This window comes from Seriola lalandi, unplaced genomic scaffold (genome assembly GCF_002814215.2).
Source record: "Seriola lalandi dorsalis isolate HSWRI2012SDOR001 ecotype SW California unplaced genomic scaffold, Sedor1 jcf7180002054524, whole genome shotgun sequence".
NCBI classification, from domain to species: Eukaryota; Metazoa; Chordata; class Actinopteri; order Carangiformes; family Carangidae; genus Seriola; species Seriola lalandi.
The window spans coordinates 2,583,114-2,606,859 of record NW_019525077.1 but is presented as its reverse complement, the minus strand read 5'-3'; the positions used below and the strand labels follow the sequence as shown (position 1 = coordinate 2,606,859).

At 38.9% G+C, this 23,746-nt stretch overlaps 2 protein-coding genes across 3 annotated transcripts in view; both read left to right on the top strand.

Annotated features, from left to right (window-relative positions):
- The window catches only part of frmd3 (FERM domain containing 3), a 56,998-nt gene extending 40,658 nt beyond the window's left edge, over nucleotides 1–16,340 (top strand). For both annotated transcript variants that reach the window (XM_023414398.2, XM_023414397.2), the window contains exons 13-15: nucleotides 121–245; nucleotides 9,878–10,115; nucleotides 10,739–16,340. In XM_023414398.2, the coding sequence (XP_023270166.1) occupies nucleotides 121–245; nucleotides 9,878–10,115; nucleotides 10,739–11,219 (844 nt within the window). In that variant the 3' untranslated portion in view covers nucleotides 11,220–16,340. The remainder of the gene's footprint in view (nucleotides 1–120; nucleotides 246–9,877; nucleotides 10,116–10,738) is intronic.
- A 495-nt stretch (nucleotides 16,341–16,835) lies between these two features.
- Nucleotides 16,836–23,746, top strand: part of LOC111660922 (uncharacterized) — a 10,063-nt gene continuing 3,152 nt past the window's right edge. The window contains exons 1-6 of the mRNA XM_023414359.2: nucleotides 16,836–19,166; nucleotides 19,756–19,915; nucleotides 20,332–20,519; nucleotides 21,093–21,139; nucleotides 21,536–21,683; nucleotides 22,690–22,850. Of these exons, the coding sequence (XP_023270127.2) occupies nucleotides 17,636–19,166; nucleotides 19,756–19,915; nucleotides 20,332–20,519; nucleotides 21,093–21,139; nucleotides 21,536–21,683; nucleotides 22,690–22,850 (2,235 nt within the window). The 5' untranslated portion in view covers nucleotides 16,836–17,635. The remainder of the gene's footprint in view (nucleotides 19,167–19,755; nucleotides 19,916–20,331; nucleotides 20,520–21,092; nucleotides 21,140–21,535; nucleotides 21,684–22,689; nucleotides 22,851–23,746) is intronic.

Below are 23,746 nucleotides of genomic sequence, written 5' to 3'. Positions count from 1 at the left end.
AGATAGATATTACATGAATTAATCAAATTATCATCCTGTTATTGAGCTCAACATTTACAAGGAAAGCTTGCAAAAAATAGGCAACAAAGCAGTCAGTGTTGTTGATGTTTGTGTTTTCAGAGCCCAGTTTGGTCAGAGTCGAAGTTTTAACTCACTGAGCCATAAAAACCTCATCATGAATATGGAACCTCTGGTACCTGCACTGCCCTCCACCAACGAATACGAAGAGACAGCCACAGACAATGGTAGGACATTACTTGCTCGACAAACATACACATACACACAAGTACACCCCCACCACCACCACCTCCTTCCTCTGGAAGTCACATGGGGTCTCCCTGGTGTAGGAAGAAGCACATGGACATGCACAACACTCAGACACAGAGCGTTAATTGAGCAGCTGATGCTCCCATCCCTCCATCAGTCTTGTCTCCCTGGAGACACCAATCACAGCATGCTAAAAATACCCCTCCCATGATCCTCCCTAAGGATACCACCATGCCTGCGTGTCTGTGTATCCATGTGTCTGACTTTGTGTGTGTTTTATAGGGGAGGATACACTGTGTGACATCACGGAAACAGAGCCACAGACCCAGCTTGTGTTATCATTAAGGAAAACTCAATTAGAAGTTATTTCTTTGGCTCCATCGGGTCTGTCTCTGTTTACGCCCCTTTATGCTTCTATGTACTCACGCAAGCTTGTGTTTGTTAGTTTTCCTATACAGTATATGGGTGTTTGTGAGCATTCAGTGTTTGCATCAATCAGTGTTGCACCATGAAAGTGAAAGTCAAGAACATCCATAGCTTTATCGACTGCAGTTTAGGTAATGTGTATGTAATAATATAAACACGTTTTCATGTTTTAGGATATTAAACAGTACGCTGACACAGAACTTAGCAATAGAGTACAGTCACATTTTTCATATTAATAATATAAAACAGATCAATAATGCTTTATTTTATATACATTCTGTAATTTCTTGTAAATTTTGAATACGTTCATAGAATATTACTAGGAAAGAACCATTAGATGAATATTAGATGTTTTGTGAACAAAAAGCTCCTAAGAAACATTTATTTATTATTCATTTATTATTGGAAACTATCTCCTCCAGTTATGTTGAATTGTATGTTTGCCTGTCAACAAAATTGCACATTTAGCATGTTCAGCTGACCTACTGTGAACTTAGAAAGGACAAGTAAATTTTACTTACTCACAAAATAATAAATACAGCTACATTTAGCAAATTTTACAAGTAGATATATATAAATTAAACGTAACTTAAATTATATTTGCCTTTTCAAGGCATCCACATTTTTTTTTCAACTAAGATCAACTTGTCAGATTTTACAGAAATTTATCAGAATGAATGAAGTGGAAGTGAAACAATCAAACACATTTCCATATAATTAGTGCCATATTACTTTTGTCCTAAAAATATTCTTAGGGATTGATGTAGAAATGTTTGACCTGCATGAGGGAATAAACAAAGGTTAGGAAAGATGTACACCACAGGTCTATTTGAATGAAAGGATGTACCACAGGAGTGTGTGCGGCAAAGCAATACGGGAGGAATTGAGAATTAGTATATTTAAGTTCATATTACAGAACAGATGCAAACCCACATAAGGAAACTTTATATAAGAGAGGTGGAAGACAAGGCAAGAAAAGTTTTTAAAATGAGTTTGCATGTGTGTTTGATATATGAGAAGATTGACAAGGGGACAGGTTTGGTTTCAGAATTAAAGGAGATGCAAGGTGTTATTTAATCAAAAATATATAAAGTATATATAAATAAAAATATATCAGTCTAACTAAAACCACCTAAATCACTGTGATGATGTTAATATGATAACTGTACTTTCAATTATGTGAATCAAACAAAAGAATTAGAAATACTATATAAATTACAGTAGAATCAATGCACTAACACTACATAAAGTCAGACTGTTAGACAGATAATGTTATATTTGCATCCTTATTAAAAGGTGCTTCTTCTTCTGGTGTCGCTTCTTACTCTGCATATTGGCTCCTGAGTCAGGTAGCCAAACCAACCACACGCAGCAGGCGGAGAGGGAGAGATGTCGCAGAGCACCGTCCTTTATTGCCTATTTGACTGATGTTTAATTACCTCGATAGGACAACATTATCTTTAGATCAATGTTTACCCCAAAACATGCAGATGAAGTGGCAGTGCTTTTACAAGCCCAGAGTACTATTTGAAGATTCTCTCTCAGGCTGAGCCACCATAGATCACAGGGTTACAGTAGCCTGTAGCCTGAGAGACAAAACTCATGGCAAAGGGATTAAAACAGTCACCACTGCTTGTAATAGTTATTGCAGCGAATGCACCGTACTGTAGGACAGTGTATAACCCTTTTAAACAGCAAATTTTAGGCTGGACAAGAGAGTATTTTGAGTGAGCTGTATATGCTCCCACACCCTCGCTGGACATTATTACCCAGGAGAGTGAAATTACCACCTCGTAAAGAGCCTGTTCCTACCACCGCTGAGGCAGTGTTATATCTTTTCTTCTCTTCCATCCACTCATCCCCTCCACAAACCACAGGGTGTGTCCCTTTGTCTTTCACCAGCACAGAGCCCTTCTTCTCCCATTACCTAATTCTTTTCCCCCTCCTTCATTTTTTACACCCCTCCCTCATTCCTCACCTTCTTCCATTCTCACACGTTGACCCTGGCTGTGCTATCTAGGCCTTCACACATGTACAGTACAATCACGCCATAGTGCCATCACTCTCTTCAAACTGTTGATGGACCTCTCCTCTCACGCCTCTTATAGCAGAATTTACGGTCATCCCCTTGCTTTCCCTGCCTTCTCTCTCTCGCTCTCTCTGTCTTTTTTCTCATTTGCCCTCATCCCATTTAAAGGAAAATCAATTCTGTCTTGGCTCAGGGTCAAAGAGCTGCAGCAGTAGCCATATCGGCTGTCTCAGTTTGTTGGTTTGGGAGGGGCAGGAGGTAGTCATCAAATCAAGGGCCTGATGGGATACTGGCTGAGTAATGGCACAAGATTCAGACTGAAAATTCATTATTTCCTGCGGCACCTCCTGACACTGTGCTGTATGCTAATCAGTAAAACAGAAAATGTTTTAGTTTTTTTTTTATCTTAAAAATAGCTGAACTATACAACTGTGGAGGAATAATAATAAGCCACTGATGGAAAAGTTGTAGATCTTACTTTTCTCATGGTTTTTTGTGGCTTTGTCTGCAGTTCCCTATCAGATTCTGATGGACTGATTACATTTTGCTTTGAACAACCAAAGGCCACTGAATAAAAATTAGTCAGTGGCCTTAGGTTATTTAAAACAGAGAACAGCCCATTGTTCTGAGTGTTATTTGTCAAACAGCACAACTTTAGAGGACTTCAGATGAAGTGAGGTTAAAGCCCAGGTATACTTCAAATGAACTAGTTCATATGACGTGTTTTCCGACCACGTCTAAAGGCAAAAGTGTTTATAGACCTTTTGAAAGGCCATGGAGCCACTATACAGAGTGGCAGCACACAATGAATTGAATGAATTGGGATGACAGCACTCATCTTTTGTCAGTCTCTCCCCGAAGGCATTCATGGAGTTGTAATTGGTTGTGCACACCAAGTAGTTGTATGAAGAATACAAAAAGAGAGCTTGAGAAACGAGTGAAAATCCTGCTTACTTTCATCTCAGCACACCAGACACTGTGTGAAGTGGTTGCGCTTTTTGGTAATTTCTGTAACTGTCTGAAACTGACAATCGGAGAAGCACACCCACTTCACACAGCCACTGGCAAAATGAGAAAGTACAGGATTTAAACTTCTCCCTCAAGCTCTTTTAATTTGTTTCAAATGCTTCAATGACTTTTTGTGTACAAACCTCAAATGCCTTCAAGACAGATTGCTCAAAATGTGTGTTGTTTTCCCCTTTTAAACGACTTGTCTTCTCTAGCAGACTGTTACCCCACCTTCAAGTGTGGCCTTTTGTAACAGCTGTAAGCATTTTGCCTACACACGTGGTCTGATGACGCGTGATACACACTAGTTTGTGTATACCCACACCTTAAAGCAGTCAAACGCTGACTGTTTTAAGAAAGGTGCTGCAAGGACTTTGGGATAAAGTGTTCTTGGGAGATGGTCTTGGATCACCGTCTATATTCAGAGCACTAATCTCAGCCATTAGAGGGGAAACAGGAAGCTGACCCAAGGTCAGTGCTGACCTTGTTCTGTTTGTACAGCCTGTCCCCTTCTTATCTACCAAATACACACACACACACACACACACACACACACACACACACACACACACACACACACACGCACACACACACAACGGTCATGCTTTGCCTAAGGTTATCACTCATGGATATTTCATTGGGATATTTGTGTCTCACATTTGAGTCCTCATCCACTCTCCTACCATGACTTAACACACCATGTGGGCCCTCTGTCAGTGATGCAATAGGTCTTATTTTTTCCTCAAGCAAACTGCACAGTTCAGTTCATGTTAATGCTAGATTTTATCCCTTCACAGTTCACACTTGCCTGTCTGTAATCACACATTAGCTTGGAGGGGAAGTTTGTCTCTGTCTGTCAGTGTTGGAGACTTACTGTAGAGTGAAACAGAAACAAGTGTGTCTGATAGGAGGAAATACAAAGATAAAGAAAGAGTTCTAGAGAGGAAAAGAAAGTGATCCACATCCCATCCTGGGTCAGGCCTGCCCCCTCTGTAATCACAGTTAGATTAGCTGCCCCTCTGCAGCCAAGACCACCTGGTTATATATAGAAACTGCAGCTTTGGGCCTTATCCTCCTCTAATGCCCCCGCACTCTTTGTTAAATCGCTGACATTCATAGTCGGGCCCACCATGTCTGTTCATCAGAGAGAGAGAGAATGCGTCTGGTGTACATATCTCACCGTCCCTCTCAGTGTGTATGTGTATGTGCATGTGTGTGTTTGTGCACATGTGTGTGTGCTCATACCCATCCCAGCCACAAGAGCTCAGCTGGCAGCCCGGTCAGTCAGTGTTGGGATCTTTGTGCAGACAGCTGGTCCAAGATTTGTCTGAATGATGGAGCTTCTTGGGCACAGAAACAGCAGTGATGTTGGAGGCAGCCTCACGCAGAGCAGTTTGGAGCTGGGAGTTAGCGACCGGCACCACGTAGGTGACACCTGTAGTTGTGGGATCCAGGGCAGAGCAGGAGGACTCGGGCTGGACGTGACCCCCAAGAGACTAGAGAGTGAGGAGATGGAGGAGGGACAGGTTGGGCCTCTTGAAGTATTCCACCCAGGGGAGGCTACAGATGAGCGGGCATCTTCGATAGTAGTGGCAGAGGCTTTGAGGTGCCAGGTGAAGATAACAACACGGCGTAGCCTGCATCTACGTATAGCCAATCACACGGCACGGGACATTTATGTACGACTGGTGGGGCATGGGGGACGCATCAGCGGAACCAGCACTGGACACCAGAGAAATACACTGGAACAGAGTAAGATGAAGTGGAAAAGGCAGAAATACATCAGCATATATAGGAAGTAATATATGGTTGGTGCACTGCGTCTTTTTTGCTGTTTACTAAACTTAAGTGGAATTTAGTGAAGTTTATTTTAGCTGTCAGTGCACATATCACATGAAGACTAGAGGACCCAGTGTGATGTTTTAAACATGTAAATGTGTATTTAATGTTGCCAGGTCTGTTGTGGCAACCACCTGGGGCAAACTGTAATCTGTCAAACATCCTGGCACTCTCAAGAGACCTCTCCAGTGTGTGTGTGTGTGTGTGTGTGTGTGTCTGTGTGTGTGTGTGTGTGTGTGTGTGCGTGCGTGCGTGTGTGTGTGTTTGCGTTTGCGCGCGCACCTGAGTAGTAGACCACAAATACCACACATACATCATGTGTGTTGAAGTATACATTAAAATTAGTGCTCTATACTCTTTAAATAACCATAATACCTACAGTATAACACACTGCTATATGTTTTCGGTCTTGATGTGTAAAATACAGAGAGAGGTGTGGTAAATAAATTTGTAGTTAAACAGAAGGCTGAAGGATTAAAGCAGCAATTTGTATGGCGCCAAATCACAAAATCTCTTGTTTTCTTCCATTAATGATGAACAATGGGATATTCAGGGATTGTGGAGGGTTTTTTGTATGTGAATAGACAATCGATCCAAGCTTTGTGACATTCTCCTAGATTGGTGGAACGCCACTTACTTTCTAGCTTTCACAAAGTCTGTTTCAGAGCATTCGATGGGGCGAGTGTTATATGAAGCTGCAGCACAATCAACAAGATCATCAACTTGTGTGGGTGTAAAGTTAAGAGACAGCGGTCCTCATTGTATTGACACATGGCAGTGGATTAAATAATAATGGAATTCTTTCTTTAAATTTTGTTACAGTATTATCGGACAGACACAGATTTTTTTCCCAAATGCTCTATAATCCGTTGTTGTGAACGTTAATAAGAAATAGTTAGACTGGGTTTTGGGGAAATATTTTTAAATGTGAGTTCCTATGCCGTATGTTGTGATTAGGTGGTGGATAGGGTGTGATTAAAACAATAAGTGGATTCATTTACATGTTGAGAGAAGCCAATTGAGTCTAATAGTGTATTAAATGCTGTGTCATCATCTACATGAATGTTGAAATCACCCACTATAATGTCTTTATCTGTACTAAGAACTATCTCAGATAAAAAAAAACGCAGAGTAAGAGGCAGGTGGACGATTTACAGTAACTAGTAGAACAGTTTTTTGTGTTTTCCGGCTTGGGTGGAAAACTAATTAATGATGATTAATGATTTATATTTTCTTGTAGTTTTTATTTGATATCAGAGATGCAACTGCAAACCAAGTGCTCTGTTTGAAATTTGTTTTTGGGAATATGTATATATTAAGGAATATGTAGATATTAAGAAGCAGGGTGGGGCTTCACTGACTGGCCTCATTTTGTAGTCCCCTTATTGGTGCACCTCCATCCTGCGGAGGTGTCGTTGAGTCTGACACTGAATCTTCATCAGGTTTAGGACTGATGCGTTACAGCTGCTCCTGTTCCTTCACTTGAAACTGTACAGGGAGGGCGAATCTGCACAAGAGGAGACAGTGCAGTTTAAGTGACATATCATTGAATTTTGACATTTAAGCATCATTCCATTGTTGATATAAAACAAGCCTTCTTAACATGAAATACAGTATGTGATTTAATTTTATCGCACCTTTCTAACAGCTGATAAAAAGTATTCAAGTGAAATGAGATGAGACAAATTGCAATTGCAAATTCATTGAAATGAAATATATATGAAAGGCATTTAAAACTTCTTGAGCGTCAGGAGTCTTATGTGTTGTTTCAGTTCCATGAGCAAGGAGAAGAGCTGAGTAAACAGACTCCACTAAAACACAACTCCATTCTTGCACACTTGCACAGTTGTACAGGTAAATATACTTTGGAAGTGTCTGGGTGTCAAGGATGAGGTTGCATGACAAAGAGGAATACGTCTGTCAACACTTTCATAACAGGGGAAAACCCTGTTCTGTGTGTGCATGAGTGTGTGTTTGTAAGTGTGTTTTGACCATTCAGGAGTCCGGCGCCTTGTAGTGTGAATAGCCTCTAAGGAGAGGCCTGCATCTCAGCTAACAGGACAGAAAGCTGACAGTATTATAAATGGCAATATATATTCCCACCACATTCATTCAGCCTGTGACCTCTTTTGTCAAGAAACTAATTGTTTGGGAATTTTTGTTTTAGTTGATTCTCTCAACTGGCAAAAGGCCAAAATAAGATCAAATATGTTTGAGCTGCCTCATATGTTGGCATTTCACTTGCAAATTAAAGTCAGTTAAAGATACACATGAATTATTATCACCTTAATCATGGATCAGTTGCAGAACTCCAGTATCAGGCATCGTATGTTCTTTTTCTTCCTGTAATACCGCCACTTTAATTCATCAAGCATGGGTCTATTATTTTGAGGAGGAAGTAGGATCCAAGTGTCAAAATCTCCCTTGATTCATTTTTTTTCAGTACAATAAATCTGTATTTTATTACAGTTCAGGTTCACCCTGTGTGCTGTGCACTATGAGAAGATGAATTATGATAAATTCAGGCAACTACTGTCTGATGCAATATTTTACTAAAGGTTGAATTTTTGTGTCTGTTTCATCATTCTACTTCCAGTTTCCTCACTTCTATGTTGTTTCCCTCCTCTCATTTTTCCTCTTCTCCTGCTTCCCTATTTCATCAGCATAAGTTTATAACTCCCTCTTTTTCTCTCCTGGGTTCACTCACTCCTTTGCTTCTTGCTGACTCTGTTTCCATGGTAGCTGTCACCACTTGCTCCTCAGGTTTTCCTCTACCTTGCTCCTTGTCCTTCTTTAATTTCTCTCAACTTGTGTTTGAATCAATTGGCATGGTAACTGATTAGTCACTTTGGCCTTGAGTTTCTGTGGCCTGTGGCAAACAAACACCTACCTTACGCCTATGATTTTGATATTTCAACCTTTTTTCACACCTGTAAGCAGCTGCACATTCAAGAAGGTTAAATGTCAGATTTGCTGTCACTGTACGACTGTCAGTAACTGTGTTTATTATTTGTTGGAAAGAGTATGGCTCTTTTAGTTCACACATGTCAAGGCAAAGTTATAACAGTAATTTATTATTATTAGATGGAACTTACTGTATGTTGAATATTAACAATTTCTATGTCCACCAATGTGTGTGTGTGTGTGTGTGTATGATCATGAGATAGAGTCTGAATTAGAGAGGTGTCGACAAGCTGAGTCAAACGTCACTGGACATTTACCCCCCAAGCTCCTACTTAATCCATAGCAGGAAGACAGCTGGGCTTATTTTTAACATTCACAGACACACACACGCACAAACGTACATATTCAGATTAATCGCGTGCACTGAGGCATCAGTGATGTCTGAGAAACTCATCTTTAAGTCATCACCTCAGAGTGAAGTACATCAACACACACATACACACACACGCAGGCTGGGTTCATCACTCACATCTGAAGGAATCAGTGTTACACTGCAGCATTATTTTTTAAATCAGCATGCTTGAACTCAGTGACAGTTCAAACAGTATCATGAAGTTCATCACAGCCTGAACTGTGTTACTCATGCTAACATAGTTATTGTCCCCTGTCCAATGACTTGAAACATGCACTTACAGCAAAGACTTTACTGGTATTTACTGGCAAGACTCAGATTATTAATTTTTCACTTTACATGTCAGTGTTATGGGTGATATCTGTGGGTGCTCTACTCTTAAGAAGCAGAGGAGTGCCATCATATGGCTAGTGTGTTCAACTGCAGCTTAAAACAACAACAGCAGAGAGTGGCCTTTTGTCCTGTTCTATACAACTAAATTGCAACAGCAAATACATTTTGTAAGAAATATATTTTCAACCAGATCAAACACAATTGTGACCAGATTATGTTTTCTATAAACAGATAATAATATGTTGCATAGTTGCATACAAATTACAAAATGTTCTGTGTATGTATCACATTTACACTGTGAACATGGACACTGTTATCCCACACTGGAACACACAACACACATTAAGATAATACTCAGAATCTACTAAATGATGGTTAATAAAGGTGCGACAACAGCTCAGAAAAAATAAATACAGTAATAATGTCTTCAGAAAATAAATTTTGACACGATGTTTGTGAAGTTTTATATTTTGAAATGTTACAAATAATTGAGAACCTTTAGTTCAAGTTGTGTGGTGATGCTGTTTCACTGTATTTTGCTTTCTCGTAAGAACTCAGGAAATAGTATTTTGGTCTATATTCTCTAGTTAATGGACGAAAAATACAATGTCATGTAAAACATGTTTCTTCTGTCTCTCTTGTCCTCTTAACCTCACCAGGTGTTGTTGCTGTGAAGGACTCAGTTCCCTTGTCTCCTCTCAAACCTTCAGCCGCACCCACAGACACAGAGCAACAGAGTGCTGAAGGAGGAAACTCTGCTTTGAGCAATGACCTGCAGCTTCCCCATGTTTCCATGGAAACCTCAAATCTTCGACCGCAGACACCCAAAGCTGAAGATGAAGTGGAGGAAGACGATGACGCCAATGGCGCTCTCACCATATCTGAGCTTGTCTACAGGTCCATAGAGTTTTATAACAAATTATTCAAAGCAGCTACAGTCTAATCAATAATTTCATAATAACAATGCTTTATAGTTTCTTTCAGCTCAATGTTTTGATTATCTACCTCATAACTTTAATGTTTAGGTTCACTCTAACTGCTCAAGCTGAATGAAATTAAACTTACATTCGATGTTACTCTAAAGTGGCTTACAACTCCTCATATTTATCCCCAGTAAATAACAAATTAATAGTTACTAGTAGTAGGTATAAGTGTGACAGTTTTCCCGTGCTGCTATCTAAACAAAACACATGCAAATCCATTGTTTTCCTATGGTAAAGTGAACCTGGAGTGCACTGTTCTTTGCAGTATGTTTTAGATTTTCTGCACTCCTCCGCGAAAAGTGCCACAATTTTTTTTTGGAAACTCCAGAATTGTTCTTGGTTGCACTTGGTTCCCAGGTTGGCAAGTCCCAGATGTTTGACCTGACAGAGGTTTCCTTGCCCTGTAGCTACATGTAACTGTGTGATTGGCTCTTCTGAGCTGAGTGTTTCTTCTTCTTTAAGTCCTTATTCATTCCTACTTAGTATTTTCTCATATCTTCCCTAATTGTGGTTGAATGTCTTCCGTCTCGTCTCCAGCCCCTGTGCCAGCATGTTGCCCACACCAGTGGACGACAGTCAAGGAGGGGTCGACTTGCTCTTCTCTTCTCCAGTCCAGAGCCCTGCCAGGCTGCTAAGGGAGCTCCATGCTGACCCTGACATCCAGGCTCAGCTGGAGGCTGAGAGGGAGAGGGACCGGGCCTACGAATGCACCCGTCTGGCTGCGAGAAGTCGAATGGGTGGTGTCCTGACCAGCAGCCTGCGCCTGCTGTCGTCCAATGAGAGAGTCAATGCATGTGTGCTGAGCGTGGCCCGCTTTGTTGCCGTGGTAATGGGCGTGCTGCTCGTCACTGTGCCCACCCTGCTGCTACTGTTGGAGTCTGACATTGACGTGTCGTTCCTCCATGAGATCCGCCAGACGCCGGAGTTTGAGCAGTTTCACTATGAGTATTACTGCCCACTTCGGCGCTGGATCCTGTGTAAGATCAGCATGGCCATGGAGAACCTGTGGTCAGACTGAAGAGGAAAAGAAACAGATTGAAAAGGAGAGAGTGAGAAGGCACTGTGGGGGAAACAAACAAGCCAAAATGTCTGTCTTAACATGTAATTTCATCCTATATTCAGTCTTAACTGGTGTCTCTTGAAACAAAAATCTGCCAATGGGATGAAATCATTTCACTTGTTTGAGAAGACGTTCAATTTATTTTATGAGCTGGTGAAATGCATCACCCATGAGGGCTCACAAAATTGTAGTAGGGTGTTTTATCAAAAGGGACCCCAGATGGAAATACCACCAGGGTTCCCAAAATGAAGACTCCTTAATGTACAACAGTATTTGTGATTGAATTGCATTGATACAAGTGGATTTCTTTCACCTCTCTGGCAACATAATTTAGAGTCTTGAAGAAAAGAGAGATAAAGGAGAAATAAGATTTTAATCATACGATCCAATTACTTGTTAAGATAGACACTTTTGGCAGTGATGAACTGAAAAGAAAGAGGACAAGTAGTACTGTAAGTGTTCAACTCATGGAAGGGAGAGATTTGTGAAAATAAAATTGAGGCAGGTCATGAACAGAGAAAAAGTCACAAAAAGAAGCAAAGCTGTTGGTTTACTAGAAGTTTCGATGGTCTGCTCACTCCTGATGCTGACAAGTTGATGCAGAGACTCTGGTAAATATCACAAACCCTTCTGATTGGTTCTCGTCCTCAGAGCAGAGCGCTTGATTGGTCACAGAGCCTGTCAGTCATGACGGAGTGGGTGGGAACAGAGAGAGAGAGAAAGAGAGATGATTGATTTGTCACTGAACGCAACAATAGCCACAGCCACATTATATATATTTAAAAACAAAAGAGAATATTGATTATTAATACCAATCTTAAATAAGTTGTTTTTAATGTTTTGTACATTTTTATGTGATCCAGATCTTTCAGGAATTTTTCAGTCAGAGGATCTACTTTGATCTTATTTTGAAATTAAGAGTTTACAAAAGATTAAAAAAAAAAGCAAATTTATTGAAGTTTATTGGGGTGATGGGTGTTGAGAAATTTAAGCTATTTTTTAAGACTACCGTCAATATTTGTTGACTTGGTAGCACCCTGGGTTTTTCCTACAGAGGCTATAGCACAAATCTTTTACACAGACCACAGATTACAGCTGTTTCAGATTATGTGATGTCATTTTGGAGACAGGAGGGTGGCATGAGAGAAACTTTAGTCTGTTATGCTAAAACATGTGTGTTTTGTTGAACTTCTAGATGTCTTCTGACCTAAATGTTAGCTCACTGATAAAGGCTACTAGTGCAACTTTCAACGTGGTTTTAGAGAGTTTTAACTTAGAAATGTATGAAGGGAAGAAAAGGCTATTCATGAGAAAAAGTCCCTGTATGTTTAAATTCAAATGTGATGATTTTGGACTTGATGGTCATTTGTTGGTTGATGCTAGTTTTGGGGGAGCTCTGTATATGCTTTACTGGGAATTGAAGAGACAGGATGGTACATTTAAACTGGCCAGAGGAACAGGTGTGTATAGTCCAACTACACTGCTGGTACATTACACAGGATGGGACTAGTGGTGCTTTTAATGGTCTAAATCTCTCATACAGGCCGTTTGATGGTGTAGAAGATGATGATCAGGTGATAGTACAGTTGGCGGTATTTAACTTATAGAAACAGATCAGCATTTGTAAGAAAGTGAGTGATAGCATCCAGTTGAGCATCCTGTGTTTATCATTTAAATAACTACAACTGTTTGTATCTTTGAACAGAGACAGTATTTTCTTATTTTAATGTCAGTGATGAACAACACAGAGTTATCAGGAGTTTTAGATGGGAAGATGTTTAAAAGTGAAGTTGGAGGAATGAGATTTTTGGTACATACAGCATAAGGCTGTATTTATGGACATTCACTGTTGATATATCTGGAGTTCCCAAAAAGTCTGGCGCTATGGAGTCAAAGATGAATAATATTAAAGTTAAACCAAGAGGGGAGGCAAAACACTGATTGAAATTTTTTTATTTGGTACAGAAAAATAGAACAGGAGTGAACTGTAGGCTGTGACTTTACAATAGGAGTTAATTTGTGTCAAAATGTATCAATCATACACGATATAATTTACAATACACAAAGGTGAGGTCACAGTATGAAACGAACCCAGATTTAAACTATGTAAACTTATGACCTGACTCAACATTAGGCTAAAGAGAAAGTCAGACTCCAGTAGCCTAGTAACATTTGGGATCCTAGAGCTACCACAGCATGATTGTTCAGCATTCAGACAGTGCCTGTCAGTTATAGTATAGTGGCTCTGAATGGAGAGGAGAACAAAGAGTTGTAGTGATGAAAAATGACTCAAATGAAAACATATGTTGTTAAAAACAAAAAAAAAAGGTTCTGTTCAAAATGTAGTTTGATGTGGATCAACTTCTCAGGAAAGGGCATTAGCAGTTTATGTTCAAAAAAACTAATGTGTGTCTAAGGAATATATATATACATATATAAAAAAAAAGAGAAAAAATTGAATCTAATCACAGCATAAACCATATTGTTTATCCATAACATTCATACATGTCTCACTATTATGAATATCCAAACACTGTATGTATTTATACCAAGTCTAAAGCTAGACATAAATATGGCTGCAGACTGTCCGTGTTGGTGTAGCCTCTTTTCACTCCACTATGTATGCATCCATGTCATTCTGGTAAAATTAAAGTCTTTACTGTTGAGAGCCTGCAGTTTACTGCTGTTTGGCCTTCGTAGCTGAACCTCCATACTGCTTTATGGCAGAGCGGAGAGTCATGCAAGTTCATAATTGGTGCACTACTATCAAACAAACTGGATCTCTCTATCAAAGCTCTCACACTATATTTAGACTCTTATGAAGAACTGAACTAATGCTTTAAAGTTTATTTTCAGACACCACTCTCCATACTCTTTGTAGGTTGGCTGCTACAGAGGCCGCTGCAATGCACATAACCATCAAAGCCCTCATATATTATATCCAATGTTGTTGGCTCATACTATCAGCTGTATTGTCATGTAACTCTGTAGACTTTATGCATCAACAAGCTTTATGCATATAGAAAATATGCAGTAACAACAGAAACACGCTTATTTGGGACAAAGCATTTATTTTCCTACTACAGTACATGCACTGAGTTTCAATGCTGAAACCAAGCAAAGGGCCAAACCACTATGATGACGACGTTTGCATTTAACACCACAGACTCTGAAATAAAAGCAGCTTCACTGTAGTGGATGAGGCTGATCTGTATGCACTACTAAATGATCACCATCATCCCACTACAACTAACAGAAGGGGATATCATCATAGTATCATCCTGTCTTCATGTGTAACTGTTGCTCCTCCAGTTTGCACATGCACCAAAATGCTCAAGCGATTCACATTAAAAATAAAAGGACTCTGTATAGGCTTCATGTACACAGCTGTACAGACATAGTTTGTCCCTGGCTTTGGTCCTTTATTTCTGTGCATCGTCCTCCTCTATCTAACCTGGGAAGCTCTCACTCGGCTCCTTTGGCTGACCTCTCAATGCAAATTGCATGCCCTCATCTGTAAATACTGTTTATAGTTGTGGCAAAAAAACCCAATGTGGGTAAAGATTTCCTTTCTTTCTTCCCTCTGTGTCTTGTCTGTGTAAAGCGATCTAGATATAGGCTTGGCTGTCTTGACCATCTTAGATGAATGCATGTTCTCTGCGTTTTTACTAACAGGAGAAAGGGAAGAAGATAAGAATTTGAGACACTGAAGGCTTTTCTTGAAAGCTTGGCATCAGTAATCTGAGCAGTTTTGTCACCACATTTAAAAACCAAAACACGTCAGGCACTGTGTTTTGGACTTTCTAACAAAACTGACAAGTCGCTAAATCTGTTGGCTTGTCCAAAAACAAAATGAGATTTTTTTCTCAGTTAAATTCTGTCTCAGTACAAAGAGGAAGACTTCTCGATGGCTGCTTGGAAAAGATCATTTTACAATCAACAAAAGCAGCTCTAAAATATTTGACTTGTTACTACCTTCATTGTGCTTTTGCTGTATGTGTAAATCATTAAAGCCAGATGCTAAATGCTAATGCTAACACCTAACCTCATTGCTAGCGGAGCATGCAATTAACTGAATCAGTTGTTTAGATATTGAGTTTTTAAGATGTTTAAAAACACCCAACAGAGTGAATGGAAAGTAAAACTACACCTCAACTCATTGCAAGCTAAAAAAAGGCCTTTCAGTTCTGTGATGAAACAGATCTTTGGCTCCATGACACTGTAGCATTATATTAGTCTGTAGCTCATTTATCAATAGCAGCCTTTATGAGTTTAAAGGGGAATTTAACCCCTTTGAGATTTAGCTCTTGTTTTGAGCTACTGAACTTCTAGTTCCTGTGTTTTACAAACAGCATATAGATGGACCGAGAGTACAACTTTTGTTGCCTGTACGTACATAAAACTGTGATAAAACATCATCACGATCACACACCAGTTGATGTCACATCTGAGGTATTACTTAATACAAATTCACAAGTTCCTGACATGAGTCAAGTATTTACAAACCTTAAATTTAATTATGTACCTTTAATTATCAGTAAAAATAAAACTGCTTTACAGACTACAAAAACCTGGAATTCAACTGTTTAAACTAATACACAAATACTGCTTTTAATTCATTTATTTAAGATTTTAAATATTTGAACTCAGGTCTACTATATGCAAATCTATTGGACATCACGGTATAAGAGGAAAATAAACAGTTGTTTAGTATATTATTTCAGTGTTGTGTGGGCATGTACAGTAGCAGATTCTCTTGCACGGTCACTTTGTTGTTTTTGAATGTTAGTCAAACTGATTGTTTTAAGGGTTAGTCTGATTGTTTTTGTTTTTTCTTTGTCTTCTTCTTTTTTAGTCATTCAGTCTCTTTTAATAAGAAACTCTGGGAGATTTAATTTATGTAGAATCAGAAAAAAAAAAAAATCCCTAAGTTATGACCCCCTCTATTCTGGGACAACCAAGCCTTATGAACTTTGTGAAGTGAAAATTTTGAATGTTTGTATGTTATAAAAGAAAACATGGATTGTTTTATATGTTAATACTGCCACAATAAAGCTCCCCAATGAATATATATTGAAATATGGAACTTTATGTGTGGATTATTTTTACTTTACTTAATGTGACGTTTTTGTTTATTATGATTTTCAAAAAGGTTAATCGCAATCTCTAAAAAAAAACAAAAACAAAAAGAAGAGGTAAAAACAACAGTTTAAGGGCATTTATATATCCTGTTTACCAGAAATTGTGAATAGTACAATATATTTCCCATATTCATGCCTGGAAAAATCTTGTTATACGATTTCAGAAACCCCTAAAGTGGACCATACCATTTCTGTCTGTCCTGTCTGCGGTGGCTCCGTCTACAAGTCTCTGCCCCCTTGAGTGGAAACAAGCAAATTTAGACATTGTCAGGTAAATGTAAGTGGCAGTGGCTAACTGTGTAGCTGGTTTTACTTTCCTACTGTCAGAGTTTCTGAATAATATTGTGTCAAATGTTTACGTCATTCCATTAACAATATACAATGTCATGATCTAATGTTAGCAAACACTGGTGCTCAGTCATGAGCAGTGAGACAAAGGAGGAATAGTTGTTGTAGAGAGAGGTTTTGATATCATAGAGTTTATTATTTCATTTTAATAGTCTTTTGTGCGTCTTTGGTGGTTTAGTCTGTCTTTGCATTAGCAGTGGTGGAAAGTGATTCAGTACATTTGCTCTAAGCATTGTGCTTAAGTACAATTTTGAAGTACTTGTACTTTACTTGTACTGTGTTTGCCAAATGTTCCTCAAAGGTTTGTCTCCCTCATGTGGTGTAAAGGAGTTACTGCTGTCTGTTCGTTCGTCTCTATGGTGATGTTTGTGTGGGCAACACAAGATTTCCTGGATACAAAGAGTCTTCAAACCTTTGCTGTGTTGGATGAGAAATATTACAATATGTCGTCTTTTAGGCAGTAAATGTATTAACCTAAAGTGCTCAAGTAGACCCAACCATAACTTCTCTGTAACTAGGACTATGCTGACAAAACAGAACACAGGAAGTCTTCAGGGTAAGATTGACTATTCATTCTTGCAACTGGGATTAAACAGTAGCCGCTGTTTCTGTGGCATAAATAGACAAAATCGATCACTGAAGAGATGACATATTGCATGCAGATGATTTTTGTGTAGAGAATTGAATGTAAATTGTTGTTTTACTTCTTTTGTTTGAACAGGATGGTGTTAAGACAATACAGACATTTAAGAGCAACACAGGAATGTATGAAGACTAAGTGAGGGGATGAAGAAGAAAATGCATGGTTGTTTGTTTGATTGATGCTAAGGTAACCTTGGTTCATAATTTAAATGAGAGACAACATAGGTCAGATTCCTTGAATATATGATGGTGAAGTTGAAAAACTCAACTATGGAGATACACCATACCACAAGAGAAGCACGTGCAGTGTCTGAACTTCTGGAGGATGCTGGGAACTGTAGGGAGGACATTAAACAGGAAGTTAACCTTAATCTTCTCAGTGACTCTCTCTTCAGTGAACAGCAGAAGCTAAGGCATGCATTGGACTGGGCTCACAGATTCCTCAGCAGTGGATCAGAAGTTTACCATGAACTCTGCAGAGCTGACAGTTTGATTTTTGCTGATGAAAAGCATGAAAAGAAGAGGGAAAAAGAGAAAAGATCATATAACCATCCATCTGCAGCCAAGTACCATCGTCCAGTCTTCTGTCCTGCAGGTACTGATGAGGTATTTGAAGGAGGGAGTACACTTGAAAAGCTTAAACCATCAAATTACATGAATAGTGAACAAAATAATTTCCTCTGTAGACGTAAACCTCCTTTACAAGAAGATCTCCACATTTCCTTCTCCTTTACCCAGGGGAGAGATGAGGTAACTTGGCCTGAGAACAGAGAAACTGAAAATATGAAAAGTATGGGGCTGCAGCGAACCACCAATAAACAAACTCCTACCCACGGCGACTGCAGAACAAGCAGACTGCACATATGTAATCAAAGACACCAGACAAACATATCTGACAGCAGTGCAAATGAAACACTTGCATCAGATGCTGCAACTAGCTTGATCAAAGAAACCTATTCATGTTGGTGCGATGTCATCGGTAAAAAGAGCACCGTGTTTGGTGATGTGACCACCCTAAAACCATTACTTCAAAGCAGGGATTCCACAGATGTAATTTATAAAGCGATGGTGGAAGTTGAGAAAGAGAAAACAGATGCTAGGTTGAAGGAAAATGATGGAAATATGCATAGTGAACATGAATCCAACTCTTCTTTTATGAGCCACAGTGAGCCAGAGAAGATACCAGCACAGACTGCAAACCCCACTTTTTCCTGTCCCTTGGAAATACCATCAAATTTAACTGTATATGAGCAGTACCAACTTTGTGTGGATCAGCTGCATCACTTCAGACAAAGCCAACATATCAAACCGGGATGCTCCATGGAGTCAACTGCAGAAGGGAGTAAGACACCTGAAGAAGCTGTAGCACCTGTTGAAGCACCAGCCAAACCTACATCTTGCTTTGAATTGAACTGTTCCACCACAAATCCTGAGATCAAAAAACAGTTTAACAAAGCAAGAAGCAGAATGATCACAGAGGAGTGGAGCTCAGGTGCCATTAATAAAAACCAGGACAGAACCACATGTAATAGGTATAGGGAAACACTTATTGGGCACAGGCAGACCAAACATTGTGACAATTTGACTATGAAGGAAAGCAGACCTTTGAGTCAGAAGAACACTGCTAATGATGACAAACACTGTGACTTCATAAAGAGGACTTCAGAAGCCATAACCTCAACTGGGGTTATAAAGACACCTGTGCAGCACTCGAGGGCTGTGCCTGATAATGTTCCCGGTGTGGAGGAGAGTGCCACACTTACTGCTAACTCAGGTATTGAATATCATATACGAAAGCAGATCTTAATCAGTATTAAGCTAAATACTGTACAACTGCAGAGAAATTTGAAGTACACTCACTACTGTGTAGAGCAGTGGTTCCCAACCTGGACAGTCCCTCCAAGAAGTCCCATGATGAACCTGTGGGCTCATGAGATGATGTACAGGCCAGGAAATAAGATAAAACAAAATTTTACTCTGCGAATGTGTATGTTTTTTTCTCACATCTCCCTTATTTTTTTCTTGTTTCTGATGAAAAACTGAGTCCTTTTCTTACCCAAGCCTCTAAAAATCATTTTAATTTAACAGTTTTATAAGGGAAAATCTGACTTTGGTGGAATTACTCAGAATCCATTAACATTGTGAAGAAGGTATTACAAGAATAGCATTAGCATAGCATTCTCTAATTTAAGGCATCATAAGGTAAAAACATTGGGATCCATTGGGAACATTTTTTGGTTCGCATATTATTTCATCCTCTCTCTGATTATCTCAATATCAGATTATATTATATAGATATAATATATTGAATTTGTGTTGGTTTTTCTGAGTGTCTGGGCGTGACTTGCCTTCCTCTCCATCAGTTTTGCTTCTGAAAAAGACTGAACTTCATCCAGGCCCGAAGTGTCATCAGAGTCGTGTCAAAGGTCAAAAGGAAACGACTGGAGATCGAGGTCCCCAGAGGCTTTGTGGAAAGTCAAGAATGGCCATGTCATCACTCACAAATGGAGGAATATTACCAAGGTAACAAATATAGTAATCACGTGAACATTGATTAAATGATTTTTGTGTGTGTGTGAATTAAAATGAACGATTTATTGATTAATTTTTATGTTTTATATATATTTATATGTGCCTGGATTTTGTTAATTCTAATCATAAATCATTGATCTATTCTCTGCTCTTTTTTTTTTAGATCTCCAATGTGAACATGCAGAATTTACAAAAAAGTTATCACTAGTAAATAATTGAAACACTTATTTTTGGCAGCTTGAATTTATTTATTAGTAGAAAATCATCAAAATCTTCCTGACTTTCAAAATACTCAATAATGAACAACAGATTATTTTTCCCAAAATGAAACTAATGAAATTAAATATTTCTCTGATATATTCTAACTCTACCACTGTGTTACACTGAACCTCATCATCTGTCTCCAGCAGATCGCAGTCAGCAGGAGCAGTCAAATACACAAAGAAACTGAACACACAAACATACACAAAGAGACACACACCAGAGGACAGAGTGAAACATGCATCACCTTACAGGGATACACAACCATGCCTGCAGTCTACAGAGACACACACATGTCGTCATGACGGTACCAGACCAACATCACCAGCCTCCGGTGGGTAACAATAAAATTACAACCATGTGTATGAAATGTTAGGAAATGTTATTTCAAAAATTCTTCTAAAAACCACAAAAAATACCCACATTCATTTAAAAAGCAAAGTCACCAACAGGTCGTATGACTGGAGAAATGTTAATTAATTTCACACTTAATCAGATATTGAGCCAGCAGCAAGTCATAAGATAAAAAGGACTTTCATTAGTGTGTGTATCATGTTGAAGCCCTAGAAATTTGTTCACATGGTCACATGGAGACTTAGAAACCCCATCCTCACAAATTTAACTATTTATGATGAGGTTCAAACTAGAAAAATGGGTTATGGTTAGGGTAATTCTTTGTAAAGATTGTAGCATTTAATTAATGAAAGTCACAAGTAACAAAAATATAAGGGAGGGTGGAGCAGGGGTTGTTAAACCAAACTGATTATGTTACAAGAAAAGTAGGAGTTTCGTAAGACATTAAATAATTTCTCTCAATTTTGAACAAAGAAAAACTGGATGTCCGAAGAATTCTAACTTTTATCCCTTAAAAGAACACAAATATATAACTCCTTGTTTGCTTTTACAGGTACAACAGTGAATGTTGTTGTGAACAATACTGACTGTGGATACAGTGTAAGAAATCTTTATATCAATAAGTTTATGATACTGTTAGGCTGCAAACAGTTTGATCATATTTACTGAAATTCTACTACTGTTCTAAATACATTGTTGAATACTAAAAAAAGAAAAGTCATATCACCGACTTTTGCTGTGTCTCCACACATGGCCGTGCCTCTAATGTCATGTAAAAGTCTTGACAGTAATTTCAATGTTTTTACAGTGTGTGACACAGTTAATTTAAAGTTACATTTGTGTGCAGAGTGATTTTAAAAGAAACTTTTTCTGATGATTTTGTGTTAAAATTATTTATCCATGTTTTATCAAATAATTTTCTGCCTTGCAGCTTGTAATGTGTTTTCTGTAGGCTACTTACAGTGTTGTGTGTATTGTTGTTGCTGCACCTGTCAGCCAGCAGGTGTCCCTGTGTGTGACCGCTGGCTGTGTCTGCCTGATGAGGTGTGGCTGTCCATCCTGTCTCTGCTGCCTCCCAGTGATCTGTGCAGATCAGTGCAGGTCTGCAGGCGCCTGCTCGCACTGGCTACTGATCACACACTCTGTGAGTCCGCCTGCTGCATTTTAAACACTTCACACTTGAAAGAAAGGAACAAGTTTTGGCTTCGGTTAGTTTCCTTTCATTTATTTATTTATTTATTTGTAAGGACGATGCACATTGATCAACACTTTCAACTGCAGTCCTTTGGCAAGATGCCTCTGTAACCAGTTAAGTGAGGGTTAAAAGTTACAGACAGAAGATCACAAGATGCCATGAAGATGGCAACGGCAACAAAATAAGCATTCTCAAGACAGTGCACAAGCAATGCAGAGCAGCAGTAAACGGCAAAACATTACTATAATAATACTATACAAATTATACAAAACACAGCTAAGCAATACTGATTCTAACTAGTTCATTGTGTTCATAGTAAGATTTTTGAAGCAATAAGCAGTAGGACACAAATAAAATATGATAATCATGTTTTTAAATAACATGTTAAATGATGCTGTTACAAGTTAGTAAAATGATAATATCATACACGCAGCACAGAGTTGAAAGACACAACTATAAAACATCATATCACATTGTTAAGAAAGTACTAGTAAATGCGCAATACATACCAACGCCATGCAAAGCTGACCATCTGAAAACAGGCAGAGGACATGACAGCAACTTAGATAGTACTAGCAATAATAAAAATAAAATTATGAATCTTTCATGTAGACTAAATATGTTTACACGTCTGACCAGGCCTGGAAACAAGTGTTTTAGTAAGGTTAAGGTTCAGGTTAAACATTGGAGTTAATGACCTAGGTTAGTGGGATGCCCTGAATTTTTCAAAGTATCAGCACATGGTGTGTTCTCATGATGTAAGTCCGTCCAGTGCAGCGATGTACTGTACCCCTCCCTGGACAAACATACAGTGAGATAACACAGACCTACACCATCACATGCTCTCATACCTGTGCACACACTGTAGGTCAGAGCCTAGAGTCTTGACTCACCTAAACAACTTTATATACTCAACTTAAAATATTTGTTTTGCTTCTTCTTTCTGTTCCTGAAGGGAAAACTCTGAGGATTGAAAACTCCAACCTGACTGAGCAGTTGTTGCTTTTTGTGGGCAAACGTCGTCCTCGCAGCCTGAGTCTGTACAGCTGCAGTGGCCTGTCTGTCACCTCCTGTGGGCTGGAGATGTTTTTCACTTTGTGTGGAAACTCTCTGGAGGTAAAAAAAAAAAAAAAAAAAAGAAAAGAAAAAAAGTTAGATACCTGCAAGTCAAGTCAAGAGTCAAGAGATTACTTTGTAAAACAGTTACTTTTTGTGTTGTATTGTAGGGTACTTGATCACTCAAAGCAAAAAGCTTGAGTTGTTTGCTGTCACATGATTTTACAGCGAGGACCTTAAGTTGTAGGATTACATCATCTAATCAATAAGCCACTGTGCTCTCTGTGTGTTATGCAAAAATCTTCCACTTGGAGGGAAAATACAAAAAATACTTAAAGTGAATTTTTTTTCATTAGTCAGTGAAATGCATTTTTTTGTGTCTATTTGACACTGTGAATCTATTGACCCCACACCCTGAATCCATCTGCCTGCTGTCACTGTCATTAAACACATGACTGTACAGTGCATATAGAGTTAATGGAGTGTACTAAGTCACCATAGCCATTTAGTGTCCTGTGAAAAAATTACTAATAGTACTAACATTAAGTAGGTTTTATACTGTTATGGGTGGATTACTTAACTGGCCTACTGGGCCGTGAGCCCTTTGGGTCCCTGGATCTGAACCTCTGTTTGAAGTGACATTTCTCATAGGAAAGTCAATCAAACAACGACAAAGAGACACAAACCAATTCTTAAGAGACACAAAATGACTACCAAGAAATGCAAAATAACCACAGAGATGCAATACGATCGCAAGGAGAAACAAAAATACAAAAGGATTCAAAACAACTACCAAGAGACAAAAACTGACCACAAAATCATGCAAAAAGCCGATTGTCTCATAATCCATCCATGTATACTGTACAGACACTTTCTGAGATAGAGAGGACTACTGATTGGACTTTTCATACCTACATTATGATCACTGAGGATCCATACTCTGCTTGTTCATTAAC